This window comes from Procambarus clarkii, chromosome 91 (genome assembly GCF_040958095.1).
Source record: "Procambarus clarkii isolate CNS0578487 chromosome 91, FALCON_Pclarkii_2.0, whole genome shotgun sequence".
Classification (NCBI taxonomy): Eukaryota; Metazoa; Arthropoda; class Malacostraca; order Decapoda; family Cambaridae; genus Procambarus; species Procambarus clarkii.
In genome coordinates this window covers 4689823-4703671 of record NC_091240.1, presented here as the reverse complement: position 1 = coordinate 4703671, position 13849 = coordinate 4689823, and the positions used below count along the sequence as shown (strand labels likewise).

At 36.1% G+C, this 13849-nt stretch overlaps 1 protein-coding gene across 2 annotated transcripts; it reads left to right on the top strand.

The window, feature by feature from the left end:
• The first annotated feature begins 1358 nt into the window (after positions 1-1358).
• LOC123773943 (large ribosomal subunit protein eL15) lies at positions 1359-8260 on the top strand. Of its 2 annotated transcripts, none has more exons than XM_045767926.2 (4): positions 1359-1492; positions 7001-7189; positions 7372-7508; positions 7905-8260. In XM_045767926.2, exons 2-4 carry the CDS (start codon positions 7018-7020, stop codon positions 8208-8210), a joined length of 615 nt encoding a protein of 204 aa, XP_045623882.1. In that variant the 5' UTR covers positions 1359-1492; positions 7001-7017; the 3' UTR covers positions 8211-8260. The 2 variants fall into 2 exon arrangements, with proteins under 2 accessions (XP_045623882.1, XP_045623884.1); XM_045767928.2 differs by lacking the exon at positions 1359-1492 and adding an exon at positions 1599-1730.
• The last annotated feature ends 5589 nt before the right edge of the window (positions 8261-13849 follow it).

Genomic DNA, 13849 nt, shown 5'->3' with positions numbered 1-13849 from the left:
GTTGATTTGTGGAACCAATTGCCGCGTAACGTGGTGGAGATGGGGTCCCTCGATTGTTTCAAGCGTGGGTTGGACATGTATATGAGTGGGATTGGGTGGTTATAGATAGGAGCTGCCTTGTATGGGCCAATAGGCCTTCTGCAGTTACCTTTGTTCTTATGTTCATATTAAGTATCTTTGTGGTACGAGAGGCACCCAAGGATTATCCTCAAGGCTTCGTTCTGCAATTTTTCAAGCCCTCCAGGCTTTCTTTCAGGCATCAAAACAAGCAGAGGTGCAGCATAATCCACTAAAGATCTGATGTATGCAAGGTACATCATTTTGACAATTCTGACATTGGCCCCATAGCCTGAGTGATAACCTGCAACAGCCTTGAGAGCTCGGAGCCTCTCTATATACTGACGACAGAGTCTGAATACAACAGGACCATACAGTGGCACCTCAAGGCCAAGGTATTTGAATCTGTTTACGTAGTCAAGCTGGGAGCCATCAGACAGTTGCATCTTGCGAACAGCTCCTCCCTGCCTGGGTGGGCGCCGATTTAGTATCTTTGTTTTCTCCTGAGATAACTAAACCTAGGTCCTGACATGAGTCTAATACAGAGTTAAGAGTGTTCTGCGTGTTAGCATACCCAGTGGTGTGTATCATTATATCATCAGCATAGCTAATGATGTGGACGCTCGGTACAGAGTTTAACAGCGTGTTTATTAAGATATTAAATAAGGTAGAACTGAGGACACCTCCCTGCGGGATACCTAGTTCAAAGTCTCTTGTTACACTCCTATGCCCCTGGAAAAATACAGATGATTTCCTGTTGGATAAGTAACTCCTGATCCAAGAAAGAAGCCGACCACCAATATTCATTCTTGCAAGCTCACTCAAGATAACATGTCTATTTACAATATCAAAGGCAGACTTGAGATCTAGGAAGGTGGTATATGACTTTTCAGTGTGCAGGGTAAGAAAGGTGGTGATGCAATGATGCACACTCCTTCCATGCATGATGGAGTGCATCCGAACACCGGCCGCTCCATAATACTGAACAGTTCGGTCACCGTAACTTTCTTTTCGGTTATGTCCGGCAAGTTGATGCTTCCTTATATTACATGACATGAGCCTAGCAATTTGAAAAGGGTATTATAGTTGCTTAATAAGATTAAATAATATGTAGCTTGGGTAGAAAATAGTCCATAACAGCGCGAAATTTATTTTAATTTGCGAAAGAAAATGAATTTCTTTACCAAAATAGGATGGCAGTGTACTAATTATTAGGATAAATGTACTTGATCATAAAATTATTGAATACTGGTCGTTGTGATGAAATATATATAACAAAATATTAAAGTTTGAAAATATTGTAAAAAGAAATAGAGATAGGAATATGGGCTAAGAGTATAATAGTGAGAGAGAGAGATAGTTGTGGTTAAGAACCAAGAGGCAGGCGGCGGACGGGCCGACCAGGGCGCCCTCTTCACACACCGACCCGGCCAGGGTGAGTCCCACTCTCTCTATCTCTCCACCTTATACCCGTCCTCCACCCTCTCCAGCGGCTTGTGTTCTGCTGGTCATGGCCTGCACTATCACCTGTAAATGTAGTGGACTTGTAGTAGGAAAATGTTGTGTTATTGAGACTGGTGATGGCGCCATGTGGTGGAAGACTTGAGCTTGTCAGCGGCACCTTGAGGCCAAGTCTCTGGGCCAAGATGCGTGTCTTCGTAGCCTGTCTTAAGGTAATGATTACTGTGTCTAAGGTTGGTTAGGTATTGAAGTAACATTGTGTGTCTCTCTCGTTTCGTGTTCACATGGATAATATTGGTGGGTGCGACTTAAGAGTGGGAGCCCAGAAGGCTGTGAGCGGCTCTGTGCACTCTGGTGCCTCGTAATGTTAACATGGGGCTCGTAAACCTGTGGTAATCCCCCCCTCCCTACGTGTAGACTCCGACCTCTCGTAATAACATCTGGCTAATAATATTAACATGGCTGGAACCAGTAAACCCGTGGTAAAGGCCTCCCTCGTACTTCAGGTTTACACTCCCGGGCAGGACGGGGCGTTGAGGCAAGTAGTTAGGCCCAGGCTAGCTGGTTGCTCGTTCAATACAATGGGGGAACAAAACTGTAGCAGATTATATAACCCTCCAATCCTAATCTTAGCTTTCCAACTGTATAAAACAACTTGAGCAACAAGACTATAACTCAATCATATATACAAATGATTCCAGATTATATCTGAATTTGGTTTTTGCTTTCACCATTTTTTTTTAAATTCTTTTATGCTATTTTAATGTTAGCAATTACTGGAAAATTAAAAAGTATTAACATTTCTAATTACTAGACAAATTAATGCCCAGTTAATCCTCCTTGTCCGTGGCTGGACTGTATACGAAACTGGTCAGGAGGCAAGTGTGCTACCACCAGGCCACCAAAGGTTTCTATAAGTTCTTGTTAAAAGCAGTTTTAATGGTTAACTTTATAGGTTGAAATCTCTATTGAACCAAGACAATTAGGAAAAGTCAAACTGCCTTATTTATTAAACATGGAAAATTTGCTAAATGTTTTATCTGATAAGATAGTATGGTTGATTCTTGGAATAAGAGGCAGGGTGAGAGGATTATAGATGGTTACCATTCGGTCAGTCAGTCCTTAAACATGTCATAGTATTGAAAGTATAAAGACCGTTTATCATTGTCAACTTATTCATGGGGTGCGTATCATTTATAAGTAAAATATTAACTATACGATTTTCACATCACTGTAAACTTTTCTTTCGTACAGTACCTGTATCACTGGAAAGACATCCCCTAAATATTGTACAATATAAATACTGTTTCCTAGTAATAATGAATTTCCTTATTTTAATTTGTGAAGACTTGTCTTCATGTACAGTATTTAAATTTAATCTGTCGAATGGAAATGGCTTTTATCCAAATACAGTATAAACTTTGATTTTCCCATAAAAAATGCTGCACTGCAAATCCTTTTTTAATTATATAATTTTGTAGTGTTCTTACCAGTGACTTGTATATAATCTGATTTTCATATAAAGAAATACCCATATAATTATCCTTGGCCTTTTAAAATTATGTAAGTAAAGAACAAATACTTTATAACATTTGCCGACTATAATAGAGCTGAATATAGAATGTGAAGTTACTTTCTCTGAAACGTAACTAAAGATCAAAGCTGGTGGTGGGAGATGTTATGAAAAGTCGAAGATTTTGTTGCTTCAAACTTTCGTGGCCATCACCCACTGACTTATTATGTTTCAGAGTAAAAAAAATTTTCAACTTTCTACATGAAATTATTAAAATTCATTTTCATTGACAGAAAAGTTAACACTTGCGCCCCAGGCCTGTGCTCTGCGCATATGCATGAACTACTACTGGCTGTGCGTGCGACTGCTCGGCGACACTGTGTATAATATTTTGTTTTCTCACCCTAGTTCTCGTGCTACGTTGTTCGTTTTGGTATCATTGTGTTCGCAACAGAATTCCCTACAGGTGTATATGCATATATGGTCCAAAAGCCAAGCATGGCTCCCCACAACAAAGCCGAAAGTCTGCAAAAGTTACCTGTGAGCGCACAAAATCAGTGAAATGTGTGTACTGTACTCGTTTCAGTTTTCTTACTGTAATTCTCGTGTTAGTGGCTCATTTTGGTAGCATTGTGTTTGCAATTAAATTCCCTACAGGTGTTGTATATGCATATATTGTCCAAAAACCCAGCATGACTCCCTTTAGCAAAGCCTAAACTTACTCGTGAACAAGCACCAATATGCACATCGCAGCCAAACGTGTATACTCGTTCATTTTGATAACATCAATTTTTGTCTTTCATTTTGATATCAAATTGTTCGTAATAAAAAGGCGCGTATTTTATAACTAGTCTGATAATAATAGAGCAATAAATGGAATTTTAACAAATATTTTAATTTTGGCCGCTCATCAAAATTATTTCTATCCAGTGATCTGATAAATTTTTGTTACATCTTTCATTTTGGTATCAAATTGTTTGCAATCTAAAGGCATGCATTTTAAAACTAGTCTTATAATAATAGCATAATAGAACTTTAACATTTTAAAATCTTGACCAAAAAGTACTTGTAATCTTTCAAGTGTTCTGACATAGTTTCGTGTTGCATCTTTCATTTTGGTATCAAATTGTGCACACTCTAAAAGGCACTCATTTTGAAAATTAGTCCGAAGTCGATCGGATAATAAATTAATTTTATTAAAAATATTTTTATCGGACGCACATCATGTCTGATGCTCGGACTTGAGAGAAATCGAATGCAGGTTGCGTTCGAAGAGTGATAAAGCGTTAAATACAGATAAAATTTAAATACAGTACATGAATCTGCAGTTGTTACAAATAAAAATGAGGTTCATTATTAATCACTAGGGAACAGTATTTGTATTGTACAATATTTAGGGTTTGTCTTTTCGGTAATACTAAAGAAATGTTTACATAATGTGAGTCATTGTAGTTAATATTTTACTTTTAACTGATATACACCCCATAAGTGAGTTTTGTGACTTAATGATAAACCGTCTCTATATTTTCAAACCCTTGATGACATTTTTAAGGAGTGGCTGGCTGAATAGTAACCACCTATAATCCTGCCTCTTATTTCAGTAATCAACCATACTATCTTATCAGATAAAACATTTAACAGCAAATTTCTGTTTAATAAGCGAGGCAGTTTAACTGTTTTCCTAATTTTCTTGATTCAATAGATATTTTGCCTATGGAAAGAAACTATTCATAAATGTTTTAGTTTTGTAAAAAGTTTTATACATTGCAGTTGAGTTTACACAAATTTGTAGTATATTTTCCAGTTATAATATTTCCAGTATTTGTAAACTATGTACAGTACTCGGGAATTGGATTTAGAAGCTGCATTTATCAAGGATTTTAAAGTCGGTTGTCAAATTCAGAATAAGAAACATACTGTAGTAAGTTAATGTTATTTCTTGTGTAATTCTAAGACTCTTTGGATAATTTTATGGACTGCTTTCTAGTGGCAATAGAAATACCAAAAACCACAATTTGAGGGGGGAGCTAAGAGTGTCTGCGTAACGTAAATTAAAAAATATAGTATAAAGTAACGAATGTCTAACAAATGGTCTTGAGGGATCTTGCATACAGTAGTCATTGTTTAAAATGTACCTTTATGCATGTGAAAAATGATACTGTGCTGTGAGAATGTAAAAATATCCAGAAAGTTACTGCATGTACTTAAGTGGTTAAAATGAGATCCTTTTAAAGTCGAGAAAAAATGAGCAATGATGTCAGTGGTGCTTTGTCGTGATTTCAGTGCATGTAGTTTCCTTGCAAAGAATAAAAAGTTTGAACTTGTCAAAGGAAAGTTGAAAGGTCGTGTGTTCACATTTTAGACTAGTTTTTTTTAGACAATTTCAAAGTAAAATAGATTGACACGTCTTAATTATTGTTCTGATAAAAAAACAATGGTTATTGTTTTAATCAAAAAGTTAAATTAATAAAAACAGTATTAGACAAGTTTAACATGGAACACTCTTGGAATAGTATATTATCTTCGAGTTGATTTCAGAGCTAGCATCCTCGACCAGACCTCATAACTATGTGCAGAGTACAGTAAATAGTAAAGGGGCAAGATGCCATGAGGACAGAACACTGAACATAAGGGTCTTGCCAGTGTTTCAACCACCTTCCACCAAATATAAAATGTTTATGGAATGAAAAGAAATAGGTTGTTGTTCTGTGGTTACAGAAAGTTTCAGTGCAAGTGGGTATCTAGAATAAATGGGCTTAGTATGTACAGAAAATCATAATTGATAAAATCTTTGTTAAATTTGGCCCCCAGGCCTTGTACAGGTTTAGGTCGGTGCATGATGAAAGTTCATAGAATTTGTTTAAAAGTAGATGAGTACTGTATATGGAAGTAAATAGTTAAATGGGCAATATAAATTAAATACTGTATTTTTTAAAATTATTTTAAAATGCAAATAGAGTAAAAAGTTTAATGAAAATTTCTGAACATTTGCATCATTCTCGGTAGAATGAAAACAAAAATATTTTCTTCATGCATGCTAGTGACAAACACCACCTCAGGGCCTAGTTGCCAAACTTGTTTTATAATATTGTCCCTTGCATAACTTTCTTTAAACTGTGAACCCCTTTTTTTCAATACTATGTACCCATTTCTTACACAATGTGCAGCGTAAGTTTTGCCACAAGCAAAATCCATAAAACTCGCTCATTTGTGACTAGCATATTAACATTGCAAATATAACAATACGAGTTTAGAGTTGTTTGATGCTGATAAAAATTTATTTGCTTCAACTTTCCTAAAAATTTGCCCACATGGACACTTTTAGAGCAACAATTACTTCCTTTCACGAAGGAAAGAATTAAATTTTTTAAATTTAATGTACTGTAGTTGACTTGTTTGCTTAGTACAGGTATTACAAACTACTGCAGGGCTTTTCAATGAAACTAATCTATGCCAGGTGCTATTTGATATTCAGTACAGGTAGTTCACAACTTATGATGTTTACAAATGCATCCCATATATAACTAAACAATATTTTGTCTAGATGCAGTGCTGTAAATTGATACATTTCTGGATCCCTAAAAAATCGATAAAAAGCAATTTTTTAATTTTTTTCTAGCAGGAGGCTTATATGGGTGCTTGTGCCCCACCACAGCTATTGTTTGGGAACTTTCTCAACAACTTGAAATAATGCATTAGTGGCATGTTTGTAATGGTGGTGGTGGTGGGGGGGATATAATGGAACCTTAAAGGTAGTTCTATTGGATGTTTGCAAGTTACTGTACTTTTTTTTTGGGGGGGGGGTGATACTTTGCAATAAGGTTAATTGAATTACAGACTTAAATGATGAAATTCATGCACCACTCAGATGTTCATGTTGATTAATAAAATCCTTTACTGATTTTTGATTGGCACTTAAAACAAATTGAGTTTGAAATTTCCATTCTAAAACATTTGTTTTCCCCATAGGTTCCACCTGCATCAAGATGGGTGCATATAAATATATGCAAGAGATATACAGGAAGAAGCAGAGCGATGTCATGCGCTTCTTGCTTCGTATACGTGCATGGCAATATCGGCACTTGAACAAACTGCACCGTGCTCCTAGACCAACTCGTCCAGAGAAAGCCCGTCGCTTGGGATACAAGGCCAAGCAAGGTAATTTTGATTTTTGTAATACTGAATTTAGCGTTTTTCAATTTAATGTAATTATGATGAATGTATGCACCACGCAGAGTGATTAGGTTGAGAAAACAATACCCTTTTTTCTGAATTTTTAAAGGCATAAGGGTTTTTGGTTTTGTTTGATTTAATCTAATGCACTCTGTTTTTTTTTGTAGGTTTTGTGATCTACCGCATTCGTATTCGGAGGGGTGGTCGTAAGCGCCCAGTGCCCAAAGGTGCCACATATGGTAAGCCAAAGAGCCATGGTGTGAATCAGCTGAAACCAACCCGCAACTTGCAGTCACTGGCTGAGGTAAGCATTTTTGCCGTTGGAAATGTTTTGTTGGTTATGCCAAAACTAGTGCCTTGTGAAATCTATAATTTTTCTACAGTGCCGTTGGAATAAGAACAGTTTTTTAAATTCTTTGTTGTAATTTTTTGCTTTCCAAGGTTACTCAGAATTTGCATTCAAAGTAATATGCATTATAAATTAATTTTGATTTTATCTGCCACAATTATGTAATGTACTGTATAATTGTAGTCTGTAGAAAGATCAATATTCCAATAGGGCATGTGGTCCCAGTTCCCATATTAGACCCTAAAATTGTCCCTACTGGAAATTTTCTTTGTTGAGAATCTTTGATTTAAACAGTTTGATTGAATTAATTAATGAATGGCAAAATATGAACTCACGATGCCACTCCTCCAGGAGCGCACTGGTCGGAGGCTTGGTGGACTTCGTGTGCTAAACAGCTACTGGGTTGCTCAAGACTCTACATACAAGTACTTTGAAGTGATTTTGGTTGACATTCGCCATAATGTTATTCGAAAGAGTGGTTCACTCAACTGGATATGCAAGCATACACAGAAGCACCGCGAGATGCGTGGCAAGACATCAGCAGGCCGCAAACATCGTGGTTTAGGACGTGGCTTCCACTACTCCCAGACAAAGGGAGGATCACGTCGCTCTTGCTGGTTGAGGCACAATACTTTATCTCTCCGCAGAAAGCGCTAAACACTGTGGTCATCTTTTGTCATGAGTATAAATAAAAAAAATTTGCAAAATTGTATTTTTCTTAAATTAGGTAGATTCCATTCGTTCTTATTCCCAAATCATCATTTTTCTCCCTTTCTATAAATACTCTTCCTGATGAAAATTTGAACAAAAGGTAGCAAGCTGAACAGTTGACAATAATAAGGCTTTTCTGCACACTAAGCATTGATAAAAATATTCCTTGCTATCCTTAGACACTTGGTATTCCAGGCATGGTATTACTGTATATGTCAAAGGCATTGGTATAATTTTAGAAATTGGCACTCTGACTGCCTGTTATCCATGGCCTTCCTTGTACCCCCATAACTTTGCAGTTTGTAACACCAGACCACCGATTATGCTAACAATCCACAAAACTAAGCCATTAGACTACTTCTCCAGCAGCAATAGTGGTTCATAAGTACAATAATTGTCAAAAGGAAGCATGTATAACAATTTTGCTGGATGCCAGCATAAGTAATTATCAAAAGAAGGTGCAAAAGTCAAGAGACTAGCACCACCAAAAGTGATATCAAAGGCATTGATTTACAAAGGGTAAATACTGGTTTGGTAATAGGGTTGTTAATTTGTGGAACCAATTGCCATGTAACGTGGTGGTGGTGGGGTCCCTCGATTGTTTAAAGTGCGGGTTGGACATGTATATGAGTGGGATTGGGTGGTTATAGATAGGAGCTGCCTCGTATGGGCCAATAGGCCTTCTGCAGTTACCTTTGTTCTTACGTTCTTGGAGGGACAGCAGAAAAGTAATGTCTTAAGATATACTCAAACATGATGGGTAGGTGCTTTAAATTTTAAATTCCTCTGGAGAAGACCAAATATCCTATTTAGTTTCTTGGACTGTTTAAAAAACTAAACTTTTTGGAAGTTCAGTTTGAACATGCAAACACTTACTCCTGCTCAACACACACTACCTTTGAGTGCCTATTTTGTCAAGCTCAACTATGGAACCTGTACAAAGGTTGATTTAAGAGCTTACTAGGTGCCCCTCCCCCCATCATACATATATATATGCAGTATATACACTTGGTGTGAAGTCTGCCTCCTCTTTATGATGGACTCAATTTGTACACTTTCAGATGTCTGACTCGTTTGGGGACATACCATATGTCCTTGTTTATATACACACATTTCAAATTGTCCATGTCTGCTATTTGACCAGTAATTTTTTAAGCAGATTGTCTAAAGTCGTCTGTACACACACGTACTGTACTGCAAAAATAAACAGAGACCACAGATTGATACTCCATGGGACATTAATCATTGCAATTACCGGTTTATTTTTTCTTGTCTACGTTTGTGCTTTGTTACATTATTTCAGTTACTGTAGTGATAAGTTTGTTCAGCTGAATTACTTTTTTTCCTAGTACTTTATTTGGTTTGTGTTTTCTAACAGCAGCAGCTACCTGCCAAGTAGCTTTCAATGTAAATACATATGTCCATGCACTTGGTTGCTTGTTTTGCTGTACTTAAACCCAAAACAAGATATTGTATCTTAAATACCCAAGCATCCTTTACCTTAAAAGGGAGGAGCAGATTTTAGCTGTAGCATTTGTTATGGTTTGGGGAGCTACCGAAGACTCGCTCAGAAAGAACAAATTTATACATATGTTTTTGCTATTAAACTTATTGTTTGTATTTAGTATTTTTCTCAGTAAAACATAAAATCCACAAAGTATAAATGCTTTACTTTCTTGTACTGTGGAGGTTGCAGTGTCGACTTCCCCTCTCGTAAACTGGCTGTCTTCTACTTCACCTTGTCCTCCATACATATTGGGTCTACGTCAAACATGATTTCTTCATTATCAATTTTGCCTATTTTATTTGGTTACTAGTATTCCTGCTGTAAGGAGACAGAAACAATGGTACCAAGTCAGGATAACTTTAGTATTGTTGAGGGATATTCAAAAAGACTAATGAAACGAGTACAGTATATTTCAGTCCGTTTCGAGACGTTTCTTTAGAAGAGATGCTCCTCTGGCTATTATGCAGAAGAGTGCCATTTGTGTGTTTTCAAGATAATACAAGTATACATATTTAATACCACAGCCCTTGATAGCTACAAATGGTGCATATAACCTAAAAATGATACATGAAAGATCACAACAGTATGTAGTTTAGTGAGTGAGTATATTGTACCTAATAGCCAGAACCACACCACTTGCAATGTAAGCATATTTTCCAATATTTCTTTAAAATAAAAGTTTATCCCTAATAATAATACAAACATACAGGCAGTTCCCAACTTACGAATATGATGCATGCATAACAAGTGTTCGTAATAACCAAATCTCCCAAGAATGCAATGATATATACAGGTGCTGTGTTCCTTGACCAATAGAAATTAATATTAAACCCAACTTTTGTGTACAAATAATGTAGTAAACTGCTGTTTATTTACCTAGAATTATGGAATTATGTGACTTGATGCTGCTTTTACGAGCAGAGGTATAAATACTGGAGGAGGCAGTGGTGATGCAAGGGCACTGGTGAACCACCAACAATTCATCGTACCGGCCATTATTGAGGCAATTTTCCTCCCTAAACCAATGAAATAGTGCATTGCAAGTACTGTACTGTACTGTAGTGTACATCATGTGTGGACTTCAGAATTGGGTTGCACAGTAGGACATCGAGCTAAAATAGGGATTTGTAGGCCATTTTGTAAGTGGATTTTATAATTGTACCCAATTCCCAGCACCACTACTTTGGTTAGTAAGCAAGACATTTTGCTTAAGAGTCGGAGCAAGTTTGCATATTTTCAGTTTTTATTATATTAATTCATCTCTAATTATATTGATAATTTGAATTTCTAACTGTTCTAGTTTTACCTACGTTAGGCACTACCCAGAAATAATTATAATTTAAATCTGACCATGTTTCTTAGACTGATTAAAAAAAAATCTATCACTTACATCATAATGAAAAACTATCATTATAACAGACAAATTAATATTTAAGATAATTTGACCTGTTAGGCAACTCTGGCTATTGGGCACGAAATACATTTCATACACACAGTATTATACGATATATATGGCCAAAATTAACCATTCCAATAGATTTTAAATGGAAAAGTATAACACCAGGTGTTAGTATATCATAAACAGTTTTCACAACACAAGAGCATGCAGACCCTCACTGGTACAGTGCTACCTCCACTTTTGAATTTACCCAGAGATGGGTCGTAACTTGAAAATTCATAACTCAAAACTAATTTTCCCATAAGAAATACTAATGTAAATTAAAATTAATCCATTTCACACCCCTAAAAAATTAACTTAAAAAATACATTTTATACTGAATACTACCCTTTTTTTTGTACTATCTACAATATAGTACAGTATGTATATCTTACCTTTGTTGAAAACTTGTTGGCATATGGAAGATGGTTACTGTTTGGAAGGGAAGTCCCTTCCCAAAAAATGTGTGTAAGTAGGGGCATTCGTAAGTCGAAGTTCCACTATATTAGTTTTCAGCTCACTATGGGTAAAAGTTTCCCAACCTGTAAACAATCTGGCTGCACCAAAATGCTCTTTATCCTATCCATGAGGCAAAATACACAACTGGCAATATAACTATAAATGAAGGATTTTTTTAATTACTGATTGTGTATCCTAGAATAATCAAACTTTATTCGATTGCTATTCAACCTTTACTACATGAATACATAATCAATGCTATTACTGCAAAGGATTTCAGATGGTGTACCGAATAAAACTGATATTCCATTACGTTCTAAGAACTAATTTAGTGATGAATTTTCTTCTGAGACAGAAGAGTTGAGTGTTATTCTGTACTGCATCCTTGAGCATCTGACTTGTCATCTAGCCAGTGCAGATGAGGACATTACAAAATAATTAGCAATACATTTAAAATTTATCAGCAGCATTCTGTAGAAATCATCATCCCTCTTGAAAACTTGAGCCTTTTTAATACATGCCATTCAAACATAGCAAGCCAAGAAGAATGTGATGTGAATTATCAACATTTCTAATGAATATACAATATGTGCTCTAATGTTTGAGTTCCCAAAGTTAAACCTGTTGAAAGTAGTAAAATTTCTGCCCTCATTATTGGAACCAATGACTTATATCTCCATAAACTCAAAACTTAAAATACTAATTTACCCCACACTTTCAGCAATTATTGTCTCATAAACTAGGAGAAACAAAAAATTGCTGTCTGGATTTTATAGTACATACAGTACCAGTAATGTTGGTGAGGAGACCCCCCTCCTGGTGGCCTGGATTCGAATCCTCCAGGAAATCATATACTGTACTGTACAAAGACACACAAAGGTAGGCACCCATTCTTCCTAAAGAACTTGACAGTACTGGTCCTTGCCTCATAATGGACCAACAGTCTCAGTGACAGTCCCTTCAAAAGAAAGGGGCTATGGTAAAAACAACTTGGTTCTCAGTCCTTGCATTACATACATGGAAATACAGTAAGTGAAATATTTAATTAAAATTATACAAAAAAATAGAAGACACCGAGTCATTAATAATTAATTTGGGTAGATTAAAGGATTAAATTCAAAATAATACATAAAGAAACTAGGAAAACTATAATAAAATTTCCCTTCAAGAAAAGTAGCATTTCAATATGGCCATCATGGAACCCTGATCTCTTTAGAGATCTTGAAGATGTCATTCCTCAAAGAAAAGTCTTTCTCTACGGCAGCACTGGAAGGAAAAGGCATCTTAAACTTTATGAACACGTTCTTCAATGCCAGTTGGGAAAAAAGCCCCTGTTGATGATAGCCTAAATCTTAGAACATCAGCTAACATTTTTATGCAAATGCAAATTAAATTAGTAAATAAATGACTTTTAAAATAACTATTGGGTGCCATAATTTATTCCTATATCAAATTGTAAACACTTTTTTTTTATTTGTAAATAACCCACCTTAATTAGCAGTCCTTTTCTAGTTCAAAATTAATAAAATGACTGACGAATGTTGGACCATCTAGAATTGCTTAAAAATTGACTGATGTCCCACTTTGGTCCTGGCCCAAACCGATCTGAGCCAGGACCATGGACCGAATTTCCCTGTCAGGGCCATCAATGGACTGGGTTTCAGAAATTCGATCCTTTCAGAACATATGTACATCAAGTATATACAGTATACTGTACATGGTGTGAACTCGTTTGAGCGAACTGTGTGGGGCGAGGCCAATTCATTTAATAAGGAATTTCGTTCAACCCGTTCAACGCCAGGCAACCCTCCCTTCCATTTAAAACAAAAACGTTTTCAGAGGGCCTAAAGCCAGTGCAATACATATAAAGGTTTGTAACTTACCTTATCAGGAGAGTAGTAGTGAAATGTCTTATTAACACTAAAGCACATTCAGGTCAGTACAAATCCATCATACCCACAACTTTCTTCAATGATATACAGTATTATTAAAAATCACATAAAATTCTTTTATTATGCAGTTGTTGTTCTGACCATGGCATATGATACAGCAATCATTTGCAAACAGTTCCATGTCAAAACTATCATATGTCAATTACTCAGTGAGAACAAATTATGTAATGACCCAGCTTTAGACATTCAAACAATATAAAAATAAAAAAATTATAAAAATTATTTAAGC